Source organism: Acipenser ruthenus, chromosome 51 (assembly GCF_902713425.1).
Source record: "Acipenser ruthenus chromosome 51, fAciRut3.2 maternal haplotype, whole genome shotgun sequence".
NCBI lineage: Eukaryota > Metazoa > Chordata > Actinopteri > Acipenseriformes > Acipenseridae > Acipenser > Acipenser ruthenus.
In genome coordinates this window covers 8,647,745-8,672,855 of record NC_081239.1, presented here as the reverse complement: position 1 = coordinate 8,672,855, position 25,111 = coordinate 8,647,745, and the positions used below count along the sequence as shown (strand labels likewise).

The window sequence follows — 25,111 nt, the reverse complement described above, 5'->3', positions numbered from 1 at the left end:
GGTACTGAAACACACACAGACACTGAAACACACACACACACACACACACCGGCACTGACCCACACCCACACACACACAGGTACTGACAGACACACACAGAGGTACTGTCACGCCCACACAGGTACTGACACGCACACACACACACACAGGTACTGACACGCATGCACACACATGTACTGACAAACAGACACACACTGAGACACACACACACACACACACAGATAGTGACACACACTGAGACACACACACACACTGAGACACAGACACACACACACACAGGTACTGTCACACATGCACACATGTACTGACAAACAGACACACACTGAGACACACACACACACACACACAGATAGTGACACACACTGAGACACACACACACACTGAGACACAGACACACACACACACAAGTACTGTCACACATGCACACACACAAAGGTACTGACACAGACACACACACTCACAGGTACTGACACAGACACACACACTCACAGGTACTGACACAGACACACACACAGACAGATAGTGACACACACATACTGACACGCACACACACACACACACAGGTACTGACACAGACACACACACACACAGGTACTGACACGCATGCACACACATGTACTGACAAACAGACACACACTGAGACACACACACACACACACAGATAGTGACACACACACACACAGATAGTGACACACACTGAGACACAGACACACACACACACAGGTACTGTCACACATGCACACACACAAAGGTACTGACACAGACACACACACTCACAGGTACTGACACAGACACACACACACACACACACAGATAGTGACACACACTGAGACACACACACACACTGAGACACAGACACACACACACACAAGTACTGTCACACATGCACACACACAAAGGTACTGACACAGACACACACACTCACAGGTACTGACACAGACACACACACTCACAGGTACTGACACAGACACACACACAGACAGATAGTGACACACACATACTGACACGCACACACACACACACACACAGGTACTGACACAGACACACACACACACAGGTACTGACACGCATGCACACACATGTACTGACAAACAGACACACACTGAGACACACACACACACACACAGATAGTGACACACACACACACAGATAGTGACACACACTGAGACACAGACACACACACACACAGGTACTGTCACACATGCACACACACAAAGGTACTGACACAGACACACACACTCACAGGTACTGACACAGACACACACACACACACACAGGTACTGACACGCACAGGTACTGACACACACACACACAGGTACTGACACAGACACACACACACAGATACACACACGCACAGGTACACTTATGCTATGCACTTTAGCTGCCAGTTAAATATTTAACTAAATGTTAAATCTAGTTAAGAGATTTAAGATTTATTTAAATATTTAGCTAACGGTTCAATCTTGTAACTAGATTTCTAAATGATATCTGAATGCACACATTTATAAAAAGCTGTATTTATTTTCTCCTCATTTCTGGCAGCCCATACTAACGGCGCTCGGAACTTTGGCATTTTTAAATCCTAACGGTCTCTGCTCAGCGGAGTGGAATGTTCAGGAGCCGGTTGCCTAGCAGCGTCTCCGCCTCCTTCTCTGCCCCGCCCCCTCTCTCCCTCTCTCGTTGCTCCAGCTAGGAGTTCACATTCAGCTTCCTTAGATTATATAGCGCCATTCTTTACTAACTTTTACAAATGAGCTTATTGGAGGCTTCGTGTTTTTAAGATGGTTCAGGTGCAGTCCGGGCAGACTGACTGCAGCATCATTACAGTATACCGCACTGCGCTCGGCTTTGTGTGGAGGCTGATACACAAAATAATGAACGACTGTTAAAGAAATCACATGGATTGCTTTTTAATGGTAAATGTGTATCTGGTATTCTAAGTATTACCTACAATTAATAGCTCAGCTATATTCATATTCAGAATGTAATACAGTATTAAGACAGGGACCAGTATTAGAAATAAATAAACACGCTTTAAGAGAAACAGCAGTGATGTTTCTTATCCATTCTCTATATGTTTCTACATTGTGGTTGCAATCCACATTGTCAAGGTACTCAGTGATGTTAAATAAAAAAACTAGAGCCCACAATTAACCAATATAGAAAGGAAGGGGGAGAAATGTATTGCCTGCGTGCAGTACCTTCCACTTTCCTCTATTAAATGTCATTTGCCATGTGTCTGCCCAGTTCTGAATGCTGTCGAGATCATTTTGAATGACCTTTGCTGCTGCAACAGTGTTTGCCACTCCTCCTATTTTTGTGTCACTTGTTATTGATTTATTTATATAAATGTGTGTTTTGTTGTTCACCTCTTTATTATTATTTCTCATCTCAAGTCTGGTTTGATGGATTTGCTTCACTGGACCCCCCTAAACTACTTTCTCTCTTTCCTCTATGGAACTATACGAGCGAAACTCCGATTGGCTGAAGGACTGTCTGCCCAATCCACGCCCCCCCCCCCCCTCTGTTGCTTAGCAACCGCGTCTCCCGTTCCACGGCTCTGCTTGCCAGCGGCTCGCTGCTTGATCTCCCCGCCCTGCCAATCATCTCCTGCCTTTATAAATGCGGAGGAATATTGTGAGAGGGAGAGCCGGACTTGTGAAGGAGATTCCGCGCTGCAGACTGGAGCTGGAACGCGGAGAGACTTTATAACTTCGTGTCGCACACCAGGAAGGCTGTGTGTGACCGGGAGGGGATCATTTCCAACACGGGGTGCAGCGTGTTGGGGTTCCCCGGTCAGGGAGCCTGTTAGTTTATTGTTAACGTTGTGTGGTTTATTTGATAGCTGTCCCGCTCCTGCAGCAAGGAGTCCTCTGGTTTATTTGTTATATTTTATTTTATTCTGGCGTGCGCGCAGCTGTTTTATATATTCATTTTAAATAGATTGGGGGGAATTGGGACCGTGTACTTTATAAATGTAATGTAGTTTGTAACGAGACCATCCAACTGCTGACGTTGTTGTCTACTTTGTATGCATCACAAAAAGAACAGAATTGCTGATCTGGCTAATTAACTTTACTATAAGAAACTGATAGATCCAAGTATGTTATATAAACTGCAATCATATAATCTGTGGTAATTAGTTTAATTAACTTTACTATAAGAAACTGATATATTTAGAGTCTGTTTTATTGTATTATCCTTATATATATATATATATATATATATATATATATATATATATATATATATATATATATATATATATTAATATCTATCTATCTATCTATATATATACTGTATATCTACTAGACAATTGTTAGACTGTGAAGTGAAGGTGGCATTGTCATATGGTTTACATTATTGTTAATGTGCTTGAGATTTTTAAAACAATTACTAATAAAAAACTTGTAAAGATTATTTTTGGTATATGATTGCTTGGTTTCCCCTGGATAAAAGAGTTTGTGTGGGAACCAACCACTCGACGTCCTTGTCCTCAATAAACACAAGGTGGCGCAGTCAAATTATTAACATAAATGTAGCTATATGTATATAAAGACCTGCTACACAAGAAACCAACCGTTTGCTAAACTATTTAAGGACCAAGCGTTTTTCTGGCTGTATTTGACTCTCTTCCTATAACAATGCACAAAACATCAATTTGTTACAGTCACATCTTGGAATGGGTGTCCTTGTTTTCAGAACACTCTGGGGAACGTTATAGCTTCTCTTAAATAATCTGTCAAAGCCGTCTGGCAAGGCAAGCTGTGGCTTTCAATTTGAAATTTCAGTATGATGTGGTGTTGACAAGATCTCGGTCCTTAAAGGGTTAAGAGCCAAACACACTGACCAATTGCACCACAGGAATTTTCTGCAGGATACGAGGTAAAAAATCACTAGCCTTGACAGGTTGCATTCCTGAAACTGACAGCTCGGCACCGTTGGTTGTTCTTGATAGGAAATGGTGTTGTTGGAGTCGGGGTATAGCTCAGCGGTAGAGCATTTGCCTGCAGATCAAGAGATCCCCGGTTCAAATCCGAATACCCCCATTTTTATTTAAATTAAAATACAAGTTGCATTATAGAATTTTTCATTTCAGCTGCAAATGTACAATCAAGTAACAAATAGTGTTTTAAAGACAGCAACAAGGTACGGACGGGGATTGAACCCGTGATCTTCGGTTTACGAGACCGACGCCTTACCACTTGGCCACCGCACCCTTCATGACTGCAAATGAAATCGGAAGCTTGGACTCTATTAAGAAGGCTGCCCGGAAAGACAATCTGCCTGGAAACCAACCTTACAGTTAACAGCTGAATGCAAAGGATGGGCAAAATAGTCTTGGAAACTCTTTAAATAGAAAACATTGGTCTCCATATTTATTTAAAATACAAATAGAAAATAGGTTGCCAGACATGTATTTTAAATAGAAATGAGTAAATACTATTTTGCAAATAGTATTTTTTTTTAAAACACTTGACACCCTCTACCGGCTGTAGTATACACCCATTTTTTATTTATTGTTTTCATAATAATGAACTGAAAGTTTCAGTACTGCCTCAGTCCACAAGCCTGTCAGTAACCGTATTTTGATCCAAAAGAACTGGTACTTCTATAGCAATAATTACAGTAGTTTTAGGCTGTCTGAAAATGAATTAATTTGGAGTTAAGAATCGTACATCTTTTACCAGAAACATTTTGTTTTACATTAAATGGATTTCATATTAGAGTGAAGCTATGGTCGCATTGCTGAGTAAGGAATGACCATAAAACAAGGCACATGCTAATTCTGAGGACACACTCGTTTTAGGTGTTAATCCTATTATTTGCAGCAGCAGCGATGCAATTTTAAAGCTTTTCACCATTTTTCAACTTTTTATTTACTTAAAACAAAAATGCAGTTTCTGCTCAATTTGTAATAAAGCAGTACTTGTTATATGATCCTGACAGTAATCGTAATATAATCAGAGCCTTCTGAGGACACAGACGCCGTTACCCACAGTGACTTACAATCATAAACAAAAATACATTTCAAGAATCACAGTTCAAGTATTCATACATATAAGAGCAAGATAAAATACAATGACTTCAGTTCTAAAAAGTACAAGTATATGACTAAATACGATTCAGTAATCAGAGCAGATAACAGTGTCAGTGATAGTTACATCAGGATATGATTAAATGCAAAATACTACAGATTGAATAACACTTGTGGCAGATTACAGCTGTCTCCTTTCTCAAACTAAGCGTTCAATCTCCTGCTGCCGTCTAGACTTTCCAGGAATAGTTTGTACTTTTTCCTTCCTTTTTTCAACTCCAAACCTCTCACTTCCATATGCGTAGATGATGTCCCCAAATTTATCCAGCTTCTTTTCAACTGTTCCACTTAATCTTTCCAATGCAACGCAGAGATCTGTGTTTACTGTGTCCCATGCAGTTTTCTCACAAGCTCTTGGCCATTTAACTCCAGGCTTGTGCCCGTTGAGGTTCTTTTCTCTTTTATGCTGGTTTGTCTGACCGGGTTCACAAGGATCATTAGGTTCATCACTAGCTGTGTCCATGCAAGTCCTCCTCACGTCTATATATATATTTATAGACATTATCTACTAGACAATTGTTAGACTGTGAAGTGAAGGTGGCATTGTCATATGGTTTACATTATTGTTAATGTGCTTGAGATTTTTAAAACAATTACTAATAGAAAACTTGTAAAGATTATTTTTGGTATATGATTGCTTGGTTTCTCCTGGATAAAAGAGTTTGTGTGGGAACCAACCACTCGACGTCCTTGTCCTCAATAAACACAAGGTGGCGCAGTCAAATTATTAACATAAACGTAGCTATATGTATATAAAGACCTGCTACACAAGAAACCAACCGTTTGCTAAACTATTTAAGGACCAAGCGTTTTTTTGGCTGTATTTGACTCTCTTCCTATAACAATGCACAAAAAATCAATTTGTTACAGTCTCATCTTGGAATTGGTGTCCTTGTTTTCACTCTGGGGAACGTTATAACTTTTCTTAAATAATCTGTCAAAGCCGTCTGGCAAGGCAAGCTGTGGTTTTCAATTTGAAATTTCAGTATTTCAGTCCAGATAGTTCAGCAGTCGGATGCCTTGAGCCCGCAAGGGAGCTAAAATGGCATCCATACATTTGGAAAAGGTTCGAGGAGCTAGTGACAGGCCGAATGGGAGGACACAAAACTCGTACACCCTGCTCTGGAATGCGAAACGCAGATACTTCCTGTGACCCGGGCAGATGGGAACGTGTAAGTACGCATCTGTCAGGTCCACGGTGGTGAACCAGTCGCCGTGTCGGACTGACTGGATGATGTGCCTGTGCGTAAGCATCCTGAACGATAACACCCGCAGGTATTTGTTCAGTCGCAGATCTAAAATAGGGCGGAGCCCGCCGTCCTTTTTGGGCACTAGGAAGTATTTGGAATAGAACCCCTGGTCAATCAGAGCAGGGTCTACTTGTTGAATGGCACGCTTCCTGAGCAATGCCTGTATTTCCACATTCAGAGCTGAGGACTGAACCGAGTCCTTCACTGCAGTTACGACCACCCCCCTGAAGGGGGGAGGCTTTAACTGGAACTGAAGGGTGTACACAGTGGATATAGTTTTGCGCACCCAGATGTCGTTGGTGCATTGTTGCCAGAACTGGAGCTGTGGAACAGTATAAGGGTGGGCTAACAGCTGCCTGGATGCCTCAGGGCTGCTTTGGCTGTGCTCGCTCACGAGGGGCCTGGCCAGAGCCACGAGGACGTGACCTGCCACCTCCTCTAGGGCGCCATTCTACGCGCCGCGGTCTTGCAAACCCAGGCTGGCCGTGCACTGATGGACCTACGGTGTCCTACGCCATGGCTGTTCCTGAGGCCGCTTTGGCTGGAACTGTTTATTTGGCCACAACTTAGCCATTTGCAGCGACGCCTCCCGCGCCTTGACGGAGCGTTGCAACATCTCCACCGTCGGACCGAATGTGTGTCCGGGTGTAATCGGAGCATCCAGCAAAGGGGCCTTGTCAGGCTCCTGCACTCTCACCTGCGAGAGCCAGAGCTGTCTTCTGGCCACCACCATAGACGTGATGCTCCTGCCCTGAGCCCGCGCGTTGAGCTGGGCTAGCTTCACCAGCAGCTGACTGAGTGTGCCTAGCTCGCTTCTGAGGGCCGCAGAAGGGCACTCAGGTAGGTCTTGAAGGAGTGCCGCCTGGTAAACCGTCAGTAGACTGGCTATATTAGACAGGCTGACTGCCTCCGTGGCCACAGAGTACCCTTTTTTCAGGTGTATCTCTGTGGTCCTGCACTGCTTATTGGGGCAAGCTGGGTCTTTAGTAAGCCCAGACAGTGTCGGCGTCTTCACTAACGCGGCCAACGCAGCGTCTACCGGTGGAAAGGACGCTGAACCGGCCTCACTAGCCCTTTGCATAGTAAAGGCCGAAGCCTTGCGAGACGTCGCAGGAGCAGAGGCCGGAGCCCCCCAAGTAGACTGCACCTCTTTAACAAAGTCCGGGAATGCCGGAAGCATCCTGGACTGATGGGATTGGGCTGAAGGCGACTCAAACAGAGACCGCCGGTGAAGCTCTGTCCCAGGCCAATCGATGCCCAAGTGGCGGGTTGCACTGTCCTCCCTGCATAGTAAGCACATTATATTTCCAATTGCACACAGTGGAAAATCAGTCTTCCTTTGTTTTATAGATCATGGTCCAGGTGGCTTACTGCACAGACAGCCCTCAAACAAAAGTGTTTTGTATCTTGTTTTTCTGCATTTCCAGACAGCTCATTTTGAAAGTTTGCGTTTGAAGGCCAGACAAGAGTGATTACATAATTAAATAGTGTATCAAAATGTAAACACATCTATTAACACTGTAGTTCCGTAGACTGAACCGCCCCAGGATCAAAAAACCATCCTTAGAAAAGCACATGCACACTCAATTAAAACACTGAAACAATGTTTTTTTAAAACAGGGAGCGCTGCCTATATAAAAGTCTCCAGAAGGCTGAGCAGGAACAGAGACCATGGATCAAAGCATCAGGTACTTCGATATGTGGATAGATGATCTCAACCTGGGGGCTGTGGTGCAGGACCTGCAGCAGAACAGCGGAGGTACCCTGGGTGTGGGTAGTGACGTGGCCCCTGGTTCCCCCATGTCCATCTCCACCTCCCAGAGTGGCTGCAGTGAGAGGGAAAGCAGGACGGAGAGCCCTAGCCCAACCGACAGCCCCTCTGAGAGCTGCTGTGGCTTCTGCAAGCAGAACGACGAGACTGTGCAGGTGTACTCTTCTCACTGCCTCAGGACACACTCTTGAAATCAGCAGAAAGAAACGTATGCAAAGAGAGGGTAGGATAGCGCAGGCTACAGTTGGAGGTGCGTATCATGCTTCACACAAGAACAGCGCAAGACGCGTAAATTCAGTTCCGCGCTTCCACACAGGGAGAAAGGCTTTATCGTAAATTAATATTTAATAAAAAAAAAAAAGAAATTAGGATTTGTTTTAACAGTGCATTTCTCTGCAGAGTAACCATGACGCGCATTTCTGAGGTTAAACTTTTCCATAAATGTGTAAAAACAAAACAGACTTGTGTCTAGTTTCTATAAAAGAACCACCACTAATTTATATGAGACCACCGGCGTAGATTTAGCTAGGGACGGTAGGGCCATGTCCCTACCAATGTCAAGGGACCGTTGAATTGTCCCTACCAATAATTTAAAATCTGAAACGTCTTTTGTCAATTCGTTTTATCCGCTCGGCTCCACAAAGGGTTAACTCTCTCAAGATCCCCTCGTTGCTCCTCCAGTCTCCAAAAAAAACCCAAAAAACGCTAATTTGATTGTCTTAGGCCCTAGGTTCTCAACCGGGGGCGCGGTGAACGTTTGAATAATAACGTACTAGTAATAATAACAGTGACGTGCCAAACGATACTCCCGATTTCGACCCTTTGAGTGCAGCGAGTTATTAAAGAGAGAAAGAGATACCGGGAGTTTAAAAAGAATGGCACCCTGGGATTTGTAGGTGTTTGGTGGGGTTTTGGGGTGTAATCAGCAGACAATACAACTACAAATTCCATAATGCATCACTGTAACACGGACTCAGTGCGCGGCTGACGTCAGGGACCAAGCAGAGTCTGGTGTTGTTTTCATTGAGGCGCAAAAGTGCACAAGGACTCGGGAGTGAAAGGTCATTTTCCGGATTTAAAATAAATTTTTTAAAAAAATCTAGTCATTCTTAAACTGTATATTGTGCCACAATTTTCACATTTACTTAAATAAGAATAAATATAATCAGTTTAATTCGATATTTAGTTTGTGTTTGTTGGTTAATGCGTTGTCACATTATTTCAATCCTCCTCCTTCCTCCCTTTGTAACTAACTTACTCCTTGCTTGATATTTTTTGTATCGTGTGTGTAAAAAGCGAACACGAACATATATTTGATTGAATGGACAGTGTGACTATCCAGGCGGCTAAATAAACGCACTATATAGTCAGTAATAATAAAAAAATGTTAAAAAATCAAATTAAAAAAGGGGGGGGGGGGGGGGCATATATACAAATAAATTTCTGTGGGGCGTGAGTAAAAAAAAGGTTAAGACCCGCTGGCTGGACTCTGGAAAGACGCTCATCTGAAGCTGCTGCTTGCCGGTCAGTCTGATAGGAGTGTGAGCCACTGACTGAATGAAAGCCAGGTGCCGGGGCTGAAGGTATTGTCAGCTCGTCAGCAACAGGGTTTGAGAGAATAAACCTACCGACCTACCTAATGGATAGGTAGGTATGTTTATTACGTTAGCGACCCATTGCTAGTTGCTAACCCCACGTCCTTGGTGGCTAGCTAGCTTGTTTCACAGCTAAATCATTACGTCTGTGTGAGTGTGCGTGTGCATGTGCGTGAGCATGTTTTGATATCGTTAACCAAATAACGTTAGCTAACCACTTCAATTTGGCTTTAGGTGACTAAAGCAGATTGGCAGCCAAAAAAAGAAAGATGGACATCAGGACATTTTTTACAAAAAGTCAAAGTGTAAGTAGGATGGAAGATGTTGTTAAAGTAATAAACACAATTGATAATGATTCTCATAGCAAATGTAACAATAATTTACTAATGAAGTTAGCAGAGTCATACTTTCTCTAAACAGCATGCATCAATTTATCATTTTATCAGGTGAATGAAGCAGTGCAACCTGGTAAAAGCAGTACAGAGGCAGGTGGAGCAACAGGGTCGCAGGTGAGGTCTGTAATGGCTTAGTGATTATTTGAGTCTGTGAGCTTTTGATCTGAACAGATTGTGATTAGGGGGGACCCTGTTTATCAAGCAGGTTTATTCTTTTGTTTTCAGTAAATATTTCTGTATTTAATCAAATGCACTCCAGTTGTCTAGGTGTCCAAGCGTCTGCAATTCTGAGAATGTTCTCGAGTCCTGTAAGAGCCTGCAACTGACTTCACTTCTTCACACACTAAGTGCAGGGAGAGGATTACACACCTGTGTGAATTTTATGGTGTCTTTTAAGGTCTCCTAACTGGCTGAATCTCTTCCCACAAACATCACAGTGATGAGGTTTCTCTCCTGTGTGAATGGCTTTGTGTTTTTTAAGGTTTCCTATGTGACTGAATGTCTTCCCACACTCAGGGCAGTGATGAGGTTTCTCTCCTGTGTGAATTTTATGGTGTCCTTTAAGGTTTCCAAACAGGCTGAATCTCTTCCCACAAACAGAACAGTGATAAGGTTTATCTCCTGTGTGAATGGCTTTGTGTCTTTTAAGGTCTCCAGACTGGCTAAATCTCTTCCCACAAACAGCACAGTGATGAGGTTTCTCTCCTGTGTGAATGGCTTTGTGTTTTTTAAGGTATCCTAACTGGCTGAATCTCTTCCCACAAACATCACAGTGATGAGGTTTCTCTCCTGTGTGAATGGCTTTGTGTTTTTTAAGGTTTCCTAAGTGACTGAATCTCTTCCCACAAACATCACAGTGATAAGGTTTCTCTCCTGTGATAATGCGCTGGTGTGAATGAAGATTTCCTAACTGTGTGAAACTCTTATCACTGGTCTGTATGTGGGAAGGTTTCTCTCCTGTGTGAATGCGCTGGTGTCTTTTAAGCAGTGATATATGATTGAAACGCTTCCCACAATCAGCCCAGGAACACGTAGTCCCTCCTGTGGGATTTCCCTTGTGAGTTTCAGGAGTGTCTAATTGACAGGAACTCTTCCCACCTTTAATAGAATGAGGCAAGGTCTTCAAGCTGCCCTGGGTTTCTGAATTGTTAAAACATGCAGAATGTGGCGTCTCTGTACTCTCCACAGTAAGTGGGTGTCTGTCTTGTAAAGAAGGGATTGTAACTGAGTGAGTTCTCAATGTCTTCACATACTCTTCTTGGGGTGTCGTTTCTCTGTGTTTCTTGCTCTGTGGTTCGCCTCTAGTAGAGTTTTTGCACTGGGGTGATGGAGTGGAGTCGTGTTCTCCTTCATCTACTTTAGAAGCTAAAGAAAGAAAGAGAAGAGAGACAAAGGTTATTGTACAGCATTCTTCCACATGCACTGTTCTGCAGGGCTTCATGTCATAAACATGACAATAATAACACAGCAATGCTTACTGTGAGACACACAAGAGTGAAATGTGCTGCTGAGAGCAAACATTACAGTCCCTGGGATAGTTGTAGTGAGATGAGCTTTTAAACATGATATTGTATTTGAATAAAATGTAAGAAATAAAATAAGACTGATGGGTCATACAATACGGGTTCACTCTCATTGTGGCGATGCTGCTGCATACTCTCCACAGAAATGCTCTACTGAAATGTTTCTTCTGGGGACGCTAAGCAACCAGACTGGATGTGACATCACCCCGTGATGGGACATGTGATCCCTGCAGCTCTGTAAAGCTGTGGGAGCAGCACAACTGCAAACAGTCTATCAGAAATGGGGAAAGATCTAACAGATCTAACACAGGGGTGTCCAAAGCTGGCCCTTCCACTCCTGCTCTTTGTTCCAACCCTGTTCTGAGTTGTTTAAATGAACCAATTAAAGCTCCATCCAGGCACAGGAGCAGCACTGAACCTGTTCAATGTGGAGTGGAATGGCCTCCAGGAGCGTGATTGGAGAGCGCTGATCTCACAGCATTCTAAAGAGGCGTGGCAGTGGCTGCACATCTAGCGTGATTGGACAGCGCTGCTCTCACAGCATTCTAAAGAGGTGTGGCAGTGGCTGCACATCTAGCGTGATTGGACAGCGCTGATCTCACAGCATTCTAAAGAGGTGTGGCAGTGGCTGCACATCTAGCGTGATTGGACAGCGCTGCTCTCACAGCATTCTAAAGAGGTGTGGCAGTGGCTGCACATCTAGCGTGATTGGACAGCGCTGATCTCACAGCATTCTAAAGAGGCGTGGCAGTGGCAGCACAGTTAGCAGGAGCCTCAGGAGCAAGCACAGTGATGTCCTTGTTGACATAGTTGTTGGGCAGCTCCCCTTGTTTAAAATATGAATCTCAAGCACACTGCTGGTGTTCAGTACCAGGTTCTGCAGGATGAATAGGCAGCTCAATGCTGCTTGTTTTGTAGGATTACCTCCAAATCCCAGATCACATTCAGATGGAGAATCATCACACAGGTTGGATCCCAGCTTGGTGTTCTCCTCAACTGTACAGACATTATTTTCAGTAGGAAGTTCCTCTGCGATGGAGACACATTCCTGTTCTATGAATTCCTCTTTAATAGGAACACACTCAGGGACGTCTTCATCTTTAACACATGGCAGCTCTGTAACCTGTATTAGACTTGCACACCACTCCTGCTCAAAGGACTCCTCTCGTGTGTAAGCTGCTTCTATCTTTGGCCCCTCCTGTGCTTCAGATTCAGGGATAGCGTGGCTCTCTATGGGATCTGTGGGAAACAAAATTGTATAAAATTACAACTCTTACTTACTAGCTAGGTTCCTCTACAAAGCCAGCCCCTTGTCAGAATGACTGAATAGATTCAATTCTTTGAGCCTGTCTGCATACGACATGCCTTTTAAACCTGGGATAATTCTGGTTGCTCTTCTTCGCACTCTTTCTAGAGCAGCAATATCCTTTTTGTAAGGAAATATCTGTCTGTGGTTAGTGAATTAGCCTGAATACTGGAATGCAGCCCTGCACCCCAAGTTAAACTGCCAAGAGGGGATTCTGAAAAGGGGAGATTGATTATTACTATTATTTCTTATTTATTTCTTAGCAGACGCCCTTATCCAGGTCAACTTACAATTGTTACAAGATATCACATTATTTTTACATACAATTCCCCATTTATACAGTTGGGTTTTTACTGGAGCAATCTGGGTAAAGTACACTGCTCAAGGGTACAGCAGCAGTGTCCCCACGACCCTCCGGACAAGAGTCCAGAGCCCTAACCACTACTCCACACTGCTGCCCCAGATTCAGCTGAGCAGTTTGATACCAAACATGCCCTCAATCATCTTTAGATCATGGGGTCTGCATTGCTCCTTAGAAAAGTTAACTGGAAAAGAAAACCATGGTAAGAACATGGCAAAATAGCTCCGCGCGGAGTGCAGGATGTGCCCTATAGCCTGGAGATCGCAGGTTCGAATCCAGGCTATGTCACAGCTGACCGTGACCGGGAGTTCCTAGGGGGCGGCGCACAATTGGCTGAGCGCTGCCCGGGTAGGGAGGGCTTAGGTCGGCAGGGGAATCCACGGCTCACCGCGCATCAGCGACCCCTGTGGCCGATATGGCGCCTGTGGCTCTGCAGTGGAGTCGCCAGATCTGTGTTGTCCTCCGGCACTATAGGTCTGGTGGCATTGCTGTGGATCTGCAGTGCGAAAAATGACGGCTTGGCAGGAGCACGTTTCGGAGGACGCGTGTTCCAGCCTCCGTTTCCCGAGTCGACGGGGGGGTTGTGAGCGGTGAGCCGAGGATACAGATAATAATTGGGCATACTAAATTGGGGTGAAAACCGGGGTAAAATAATTGGCGACGACTAAATTTAAAAAAAAAAAAAGAACATGGCAAAATAAAGGCAATTCTAGATAAGTCTGATATTGTATGATTATAAACTGATTGAATACACAGATTCATGTAGAAAGTTAAAGTAGACAAATATGTTGACTTATTTTCTTTTGCTTAATTAATGTGTTATTATTTATTATTATTATTATTATTGTGACTAACCTTTTGGGGTTGCAGCACCCCCTAGCGGTCACACACAGGATTTATTCAGCTAGAATTAAACAAAGATCTGTTATAAAGCTGTGGTATAATGAAAAACAATTCATGTGAAAATCTGAGGGTAACATTGAAGCAGGGTTTCACTCTAACTATTCTCCTGCTGAATGCAAACCGACAAGTGTGGTGTTCTGTGTGTCTCTGCTCTGGGGGCTCTTGCCACCCCTCCTCAAAGGCTCAGCCGGTGTAGAGCCTCACCCCTCTGAGGGAGACTCCCTGCTGGGACAGAGGGGACCCCCTGGACAAACAGTCACTTCAATCCAGACTGAAGCTGCCCCTGCCTCGTGCATCACTGCAGGCAGCCTCCAAAAGAGACGTCACAGACTGGCTGGGCAGTGAGACATGGTTCCAGTGGCAGAGTGGGGGAGCTCACAGGTTAGAACATAAGAAAGTTTACAAACGAGAGGAGGCCATTCAGCCCATCTTGCTCGTTTGGTTGTTAGTAGTTTATTGATCCCAGAATCTCATCAAGCAGCTTCTTGAAGGATCCCAGGGTGTCAGCTTCAACAACATTACTGGGGAGTTGGTTCCAGACCCTCACAATTATCTGTGTAAAAAAGTGCCTCCTATTTTCTGTTCTGAATGCCCCTTTATCTAATCTCCATTTGTGACCCCTGGTCCTTTTTTCTTTTTTCAAGTCAAAGAAGTCCCCCGGGTTGACATTGTCTATACCTTTTAGGATTTTGAATGCTTGAATCAGATCACCGCGTAGTCTTCTTTGTTCAAGACTGAATAGATTCAATTCTTTTAGCCTGTCTGCATACGACATGCCTTTTAAACCCGGGATAATTCTGGTTGCTCTTCTTTGCACTCTTTCTATCCTTTTTGTAGCGAGGTGACCAGAACTGAACACAATATTCTAGATGAGGTCTTACTAATGCATTGTAAAGTTTTAACATTACTTCCCTTGATTTAAATTCAACATTTCTCACAATATATCTGAGCATCTTGTTAGCCTTTTTTATAGCTTCCCCACATTGTCTAGATGAAGACATTTCTGAGTCAACATAATGCCACCGGGTATAAGAGGAGCTATTTCTCTTATTTGATTTATTTATTTTTAATTAATAGTGTTACTTTACCCTTTTTTAACTCCCAAATTAAAACACATTTTCCCTCGCAGCAGGAAACCGCACAACAGCTGAGGACAACAGAGGCAAGTCTCAGCAAAGTGTCTGAGGAATGTCTTTCTGTGAACTCATACTGTATTGTGATCATGGTTGGGATGGAAACTGTCATCACAGAATACAAGTTTCAATGTGTCAAATACAACGAGCAGACAAGGGGCTGCAGCAGGAGAGCTGCTTATTCTCAAAGCAGCTTCATGGAAACAAGTGATTTACACAATTCTGACTCTTCAAAGTGCAGCAACATGTTTTTTTTGTACAAACTCCACCTTTGTAATAATCATTAGTAACAACATTGGAAGCTTACTTGTGCAACGCCATGTGAACTGTATATATACATTCAATCACATCCCTTCTAGTATTACAATACATTTGTACTGGTGTGGCTCTCCCTATTGCATGCATTCTCTGCTCTTAAATAGTAACCTGTATTAGTAAGTGTCTGGATTTGAAACAATATGAGAGATCGCTTCCTAATTCTGTTATACTCTGTATTAGTAAGTGTCTGGATTTTAAACAATATGAGCGATCGTTTCCTAATTCTGTTATAGCCTGTATTAGTAAGTGTCTGGATTTTAAACAATATGAGCGATCGTTTCCTAATTCTGTTATACTCTGTATTAGTAAATGTCTGGATTTTAAACAATATGAGAGATCGTTTCCTAATTCTGTTATACTCTGTATTAGTAAGTGTCTGGATTTTAAACAATATGAGAGATCGTTTCCTAATTCTGTTACACCCTGTATTAGTAAGTGTCTGGATTTTAAACAATATGAGAGATCGTTTCCTAATTCTGTTATACCCTGTATTAGTAAGTGTCTGGATTTTAAACAATATGAGAGATCGTTTCCTAATTCTGTTATACCCTGTATTAGTAAGTGTCTGGATTTTAAACAATATGAGCGATCGTTTCCTAATTCTGTTACACCCTGTATTAGTAAGTGTCTGGATTTTAAACAATATGAGAGATCGTTTCCTAATTCTGTTACACCCTGTATTAGTAAGTGTCTGGATTTTAAACAATATGAGAGATCGTTTCCTAATTCTGTTATACTCTGTATTAGTAAGTGTCTGGATTTTAAACAATATGAGAGATCGTTTCCTAATTCTGTTATACTCTGTATTAGTAAGTGTCTGGATTTTAAACAATATGAGAGATCGTTTCCTAATTCTGTTATACCCTGTATTAGTAAGTGTCTGGATTTTAAACAATATGAGCGATCGTTTCCTAATTCTGTTATACTCTGTATTAGTAAGTGTCTGGATTTTAAACAATATGAGAGATCGTTTCCTAATTCTGTTACACCCTGTATTAGTAAGTGTCTGGATTTTAAACAATATGAGAGATCGTTTCCTAATTCTGTTATACCCTGTATTAGTAAGTGTCTGGATTTTAAACAATATGAGCGATCGTTTCCTAATTCTGTTACACCCTGTATTAGTAAGTGTCTGGATTTGAAACAATATGAGCGATCGCTTCCTAATTCTGTTATATCCTGTATTAGTAAGTGTCTGGGTTTGAAACAATATGAGCAATCGTGTCCTAATTCTTTTTACTATGAGCTGAACAATGTACTTTATTTATTTTATGATTAGATTTTTTCTAACAAACAAACTGCAGCTTCACGCTGTTTTGAGCAAATGAAGAATTTTAATAATAGAATAGACACTGTTATAGTACAACATATACTGCACCACTATCCATTCTTAATAATACACACTGTTATAGTATAATATATACTGCACCACTATCCATTCTTAATAATACACACTGTTATAGTATAATATATACTGCACCACTATCCATTCTTAATAATACACACTGTTATAGTATAATATATACTGCACCACTATCCATTCTTAATAATACACACTGTTATAGTATAATATATACTGCACCACTATCCATTCTTAATAATACACACTGTTATAGTATAATATATACTGCACCACTATCCATTCTTAATAATACACTGTTATAGTATAATATATAGTGCACCACTATCCATTCTTAATACACACTGTTATAGTATAATATATACTGCACCACTATCCATTCTTAATAATACACACTGTTATAGTATAATATATACTGCACCACTATCCATTCTTAATAATACACACTGTTATAGTATAATATATACTGCACCACTATCCATTCTTAATAATACACACTGTTATAGTATAATATATACTGCACCACTATCCATTCTTAATACACACTGTTATAGTATAATATATACTGCACCACTATCCATTCTTAATAATACACACTGTTATAGTATAATATATACTGCACCACTATCCATTCTTAATAATACACACTGTTATAGTATAATATATACTGCACCACTATCCATTCTTAATAATACACACTGTTATAGTATAATATATACTGCACCACTATCCATTCTTAATAATACACACTGTTATAGTATAATATATACTGCACCACTATCCATTCTTAATAATACACACTGTTATAGTATAATATATACTGCACCGCTATCCATTCTTAATACACACTGTTATAGTATAATATATACTGCACCACTATCCATTCTTAATAATACACGCTGTTATAGTATAATATATACTGCACCACTATCCATTCTTAATAATACACACTGTTATAGTATAATATATACTGCACCACTATCCATTCTTAATAATACACACTCTTATAGTATAATATATACTGCACCACTATCCATTCTTAATAATACACACTGTTATAGTATAATATATACTGCACCACTATCCATTCTTAATAATACACACTGTTATAGTATAATATATACTGCACCACTATCCATTCTTAATAATACACACTGTTATAGTATAATATATACTGCACCACTATCCATTCTTAATAATACACACTGTTATAGTATAATATATACTGCACCACTATCCATTCTTAATACACACTGTTATAGTATAATATATACTGCAGCACTATCCATTCTTAATAATACACACTGTTATAGTATAATATATACTGCACCACTATCCATTCTTAATAATACACACTGTTATAGTATAATATATACACCACCACTATCCATTCTTAATAATACACACTGTTATAGTATAATATATACTGCACCACTATCCATTCTTAATAATACACACTGTTATAGCATAATATATACTGCACCACTATCCATTCTTAATAATACACACTGTTATAGTATAATATATACACCACCACTATCCATTCTTAATAATACACACTGTTATAGTATAATATATACTGCACCACTATCCATTCTTAACACACTGTTATAGTATAATATATACTGCAGCACTATCCATTCTTAATAATACACACTGTTATAGTATAAAATATACTGCACCACTATCCATTCTTAATACACACTGTTATAGTATAATATATACTGCAGCACTATCCATTCTTAATAATACACACTGTTATAGTATAATATATACTGCACCACTATCCATTCTTAATAATACACTGTTATAGTATAATATATACTGCACCACTATCCATTCTTAATAATACACACTGTTATAGTATAATATATACTGCACCACTATCCATTCTTAATAATACACATTGTTATAGTATAATATATACTGCACCACTATCCATTCTTAATAATACACACTGTTATAGTATAATATATACACCACCACTATCCATTCTTAATAATACACACTGTTATAGCATAATATATACTGCACCACTATCCATTCTTAATAATACACACTGTTATAGTATAATATATACTGCACCGCTATCCATTCTTAATAATACACACTGTTATAGTATAATATATACTGCACCACTATCCATTCTTAATACACACTGTTATAGTATAATATATACTGCACCACTATCCATTCTTAATAATACACACTGTTATAGTATAATATATACTGCACCACTATCCATTCTTAATAATACACACTGTTATAGTATAATATATACACCACCACTATCCATTCTTAATAATACACACTGTTATAGTATAATATATACTGCACCACTATCCATTCTTAATAATACACACTGTTATAGCATAATATATACTGCACCACTATCCATTCTTAATAATACACACTGTTATAGTATAATATATACACCACCACTATCCATTCTTAATAATACACACTGTTATAGTATAATATATACTGCACCACTATCCATTCTTAACACACTGTTATAGTATAATATATACTGCAGCACTATCCATTCTTAATAATACACACTGTTATAGTATAAAATATACTGCACCACTATCCATTCTTAATACACACTGTTATAGTATAATATATACTGCAGCACTATCCATTCTTAATAATACACACTGTTATAGTATAATATATACTGCACCACTATCCATTCTTAATAATACACACTGTTATAGTATAATATATACTGCACCACTATCCATTCTTAATAATACACACTGTTATAGTATAATATATACTGCACCACTATCCATTCTTAATAATACACTGTTATAGTATAATATATACTGCACCACTATCCATTCTTAATACACACTGTTATAGTATAATATAAACTGCACCACTATCCATTCTTAATAATACACACTGTTATAGTATAATATATACTGCACCACTATCCATTCTTAATAATACACACTGTTATAGTATAATATATACTGCACCACTATCCATTCTTAATAATACACACTGTTATAGTATAATATATACTGCACCACTATCCATTCTTAATAATACACACTGTTATAGTATAATATATACTGCACCACTATCCATTCTTAATAATACACATTGTTATAGTATAATATATACTGCACCACTATCCATTCTTAATAATACACACTGTTATAGTATAATATATACTGCACCGCTATCCATTCTTAATAATACACACTGTTATAGTATAATATATACTGCACCACTATCCATTCTTAATAATACACGCTGTTATAGTATAATATATACTGCACCACTATCCATTCTTAATAATACACACTGTTATAGTATAATATATACACCACCACTATCCATTCTTAATAATACACACTGTTATAGCATAATATATACTGCACCACTATCCATTCTTAATAATACACACTGTTATAGTATAATATATACTGCACCGCTATCCATTCTTAATAATACACACTGTTATAGTATAATATATACTGCACCACTATCCATTCTTAATACACACTGTTATAGTATAATATATACTGCACCACTATCCATTCTTAATACACACTGTTATAGTATAATATATACTGCACCACTATCCATTCTTAATAATACACGCTGTTATAGTATAATATATACTGCACCACTATCCATTCTTAATAATACACACTGTTATAGTATAATATATACTGCACCACTATCCATTCTTAATAATACACACTGTTATAGTATAATATATACTGCACCACTATCCATTCTTAATAATACACACTGTTATAGTATAATATATACTGCACCACTATCCATTCTTAATAATACACACAGTTATAGTATAATATATACTGCACCACTATCCATTCTTAATAATACACACAGTTATAGTATAATATATACTGCACCACTATCCATTCTTAATACACACTGTTATAGTATAATATATACTGCACCACTATCCATTCTTAATAATACACACTGTTATAGTATAATATATACTGCACCACTATCCATTCTTAATAATACACACTGTTATAGTATAATATATACTGCACCACTATCCATTCTTAATAATACACACTGTTATAGTATAATATATACTGCACCACTATCCATTCTTAATAATACACACTGTTATAGTATAATATATACTGCACCACTATCCATTCTTAATACACACTGTTATAGTATAATATATACTGCATCACTATCCATTCTTAATACACACTGTTATAGTATAATATATACTGCACCACTATCCATTCTTAATAATACACACTGTTATAGTATAATATATACTGCACCACTATCCATTCTTAATACACACTGTTATAGTATAATATATACTGCACCACTATCCATTCTTAATAATACACACTGTTATAGTATAATATATACTGCACCACTATCCATTCTTAATAATACACACTGTTATAGTATAATATATACTGCACCACTATCCATTCTTAATAATACACACTGTTATAGTATAATATATACTGCACCACTATCCATTCTTAATAATACACACTGTTATAGTATAATATATACTGCACCACTATCCATTCTTAATAATACACACTGTTATAGTATAATATATACTGCACCACTATCCATTCTTAATAATACACACTGTTATAGTATAATATATACTGCACCACTATCCATTCTTAATAATACACACTGTTATAGTATAATATATACTGCACCACTATCCATTCTTAATAATACACACTGTTATAGGATAATATATACTGCACCACTATCCATTCTTAATAATACACACTGTTATAGTATAATATATACTGCACCACTATCCATTCTTAATACACACTGTTATAGTATAATATATACTGTACCACTATCCATTCTTAATACACACTGTTATAGTATAATATATACTGCGCCACTATCCATTCTTAATACACACTGTTATAGTATAATATATACTGCACCACTATCCATTCTTAATACACACTGTTATAGTATAATATATACTGCACCACTATCCATTCTTAATAATACACACTGTTATAGTATAATATATACTGCACCACTATCCATTCTTAATAATACACACTGTTATAGTATAATATATACTGCACCACTATCCATTCTTAATAATACACACTGTTATAGTATAATATATACTGCACCACTATCCATTCTTAATAATACACACTGTTATAGTATAATATATACTGCACCACTATCCATTCTTAATAATACACACTGTTATAGTATAATATATACTGCACCACTATCCATTCTTAATAATACACACTGTTATAGTATAATATATACTGCACCACTATCCATTCTTAATACACACTGTTATAGTATAATATATACTGCACCACTATCCATTCTTAATAATACACATTGTTATAGTATAATATATACTGCACCACTATCCATTCTTAATAATACACACTGTTATAGTATAATATATACTGCAGCACTATCCATTCTTAATAATACACACTGTTATAGTATAATATATACTGCACCACTATCCATTCTTAATACACACTGTTATAGTATAATATATACTGCACCACTATCCATTCTTAATGCACACTGTTATAGTATAATATATACTGCACCACTATCCATTCTTAATAATACACACTGTTATAGTATAATATATACAGTTACATGAAATAAGAGTCTAAAACCACGCCGACATCACCACGACAGACATCACAGCGACTGCACATAACAGCACTATGACATCACCACGAGGGACATTACAGTGACTGCACATAACAGCACTATGACATCACCACGAGGGACATGACAGCGACTGCACATAACAGCACTATGACATCACCACGAGGGACATGACAGCGACTGCACATAACAGCACTATGACATCACCACGAGGGACATTACAGCGACGCAGTCAGAGTGGGCTTCACCACAGATTTTCTGATTGCAGACGACTAAAGTATTTTTTCACTGTTCCCATACAGCTCCATCATAACTAGACTGGTAAATACGAGGAGTAAAACCTCCATTCAATAAAAGCCTGTTTCCACAAGCATTTTTTTATGTAGTTGGGCTGCATATTTTTTTCAGTTGTTGCAGAATGATATTCAGCACGTGTTTTGATTATATATATAATGTATATGATTACTCCTCCAATGGACATCTGGGATTGGACTAGGACTATATAAAGAAGGACAGGACAGTAAATCCCATGATGCAGTTCGGTACTCAATTACAAGCGCAATTTGTGGAGCCCACTCAGCACTGAATACATTGCGATGATGCTGTGGTGCAGCCCCAGGATATACCGGTATTATTTATAATAACAATACAAAATATCGTTAATATAAAGTGTCTGGCTCTTATTTATGCTTGATTATGTCAAGAAACATTTTGCCAGGGCGAGCGTGAATAAGTTAAAAGCATTGTGAGCGCGCTATTATTTCTAGTACTGCTGTTAATCAGGGTCTGTACACTGTGTCTAATAAAAGGCTCTATTAAAAGACCCTCACAAATACATCACAGAGATATTTACATTCTCAAGCTCTGCAACATGGTCTGTGACTGTCTCAGCGGGACTCTATACACTTTACCAGAAGGACACCGTGTAAGTCTCTCCAATTACAGACTGGTTAAGACTTACCAATATAGTAGTTTCTTAGTTTCTAGAATACCTATTTAAATATGAATTAGACTAGGTTAGATGCACTACGTTCTTATAATCTATAAAATAACACAATGCCTCAATTAGACTGCTTATAACCAATATTAGGACAGAGCTGTGCTGTTAACAGCGCTTATAATAATCAAACACTTTAAACGTGTCTGAAGAGAGATTCGACCCAAGATCTTTCCAGTAGAAGGTGGTTTGAGGTGTTGGATTGACCGAGCAATACCACCCAATAAAACCCATCTTACCTTGAAATATGAAAGGCTGTTTAATGTCTGCATGTGCAGCGTTTATACACCCTCGCACGGCTTTCAGCTCGCTCTCTGATATTTCCAATCTCAGCTTCAGACTTTCATTCTCTCTCTTCACTGCAGACATGTCCTCTTGTAATTCAGTGAATTTGCTGCTCACAGCTTCAGTAATCGCGCACACGACGCTGTCTGCAGCCGCTTTCACTGCGAGCTCGACGGTGGAGGCGAGCTCGTCTTGAAACAACGACACGGAGACACTGACGCGTCCATCTTCACTGGTTTAGTTTGAGACTGCTCTAGCGGAATCCTCTTTGCATTCAGAAACACCGCCTTCGGTTTGTATTTAGTAAGATATATCTGTTTTTATCGTAGCCTTCCCATTCAAATACATGCATCACACACAGACTTTGCAAGCAGTAGCAACCCTTTCTATGTCCGGTACTGAATTGGTAGCGTCACTAGCAGAAGGCGTGTCTGGGCGGATCCGCCGCGTGTGATTGGCTCTTTGGTCTCCCTATGGAAGCGAGAAGGCGTGGCTGGGTGGATCAGCCGCGTATGATTGGCTCTTTGGTCTCCCTATGGAAGCGAGAAGGCGTGGCTGGGTGGATCCGCCGCGTATGATTGGCTCTTTGGTCTCTCTATGGAAGCGAGAAGGCGTGTCTGGGCGGATCCGCCGCGTATGATTGGCTCTTTGGTCTCCCTATGGAAGCGAGAAGGCGTGGCTGGGTGGATCCGCCGCGTATGATTGGCTCTTTGGTCTCCCTATGGAAGCGAGGGCGGGTCGAGGAGGTTCTGAAACTGGATCGCAGAGTCTCCATGTCGGCTCTGTGCGCGCTGTGTTGGGTGCGATGCTGACACTGCGCGGAATCCGACATGGAGGCAGATTCGACTGTCTCTGCTGAGAATGTGACATCATCAGAAAGCAGAGACAGCGCAGCGAGTTAACATCCCAAACAATATGCTTTTGACAACACCGATTAACTTGCGTGCTGGTTTAGTACCGTGCTCCGTGCAACCACGGGATCAGCCCCAGGTAGTGCGCTGCTTTCAGCTCCGTGTAATTGACTCGTACTGATGTAGGTGTTGTCAGAAAGCATATTGGTAGTGTTCTTATAGCGCAGATTTCCGCAGAGCTGCACAGATACACCTTCTTACGCCTTGTCAACGCTGTATTAAATACACGGTAACCCTT

The 25,111-nt window shown here is 39.7% G+C and overlaps 1 protein-coding gene and 1 non-coding gene across 2 annotated transcripts; both read right to left on the bottom strand.

Annotated features, from left to right (window-relative positions):
• Window positions 1-4,147: 4,147 nt before the first annotated feature.
• On the bottom strand, window positions 4,148-4,219 carry trnat-cgu (transfer RNA threonine (anticodon CGU)). Its single transcript has one exon. It is a non-coding gene; the product is annotated as a tRNA-Thr (tRNA).
• A 627-nt stretch (window positions 4,220-4,846) lies between these two features.
• On the bottom strand, window positions 4,847-24,359 carry LOC131722790 (zinc finger protein 16-like). Its single transcript, XM_059015873.1, has 3 exons — window positions 23,917-24,359; window positions 12,557-12,871; window positions 4,847-11,474 (listed from the first exon to the last, which is right to left on the bottom strand). The coding sequence occupies exons 1-3, from the start codon at window positions 24,044-24,046 to the stop codon at window positions 10,471-10,473; spliced, it is 1,449 nt and encodes a 482-aa protein (XP_058871856.1). The 5' UTR covers window positions 24,047-24,359; the 3' UTR covers window positions 4,847-10,470.
• Window positions 24,360-25,111: the final 752 nt, after the last annotated feature.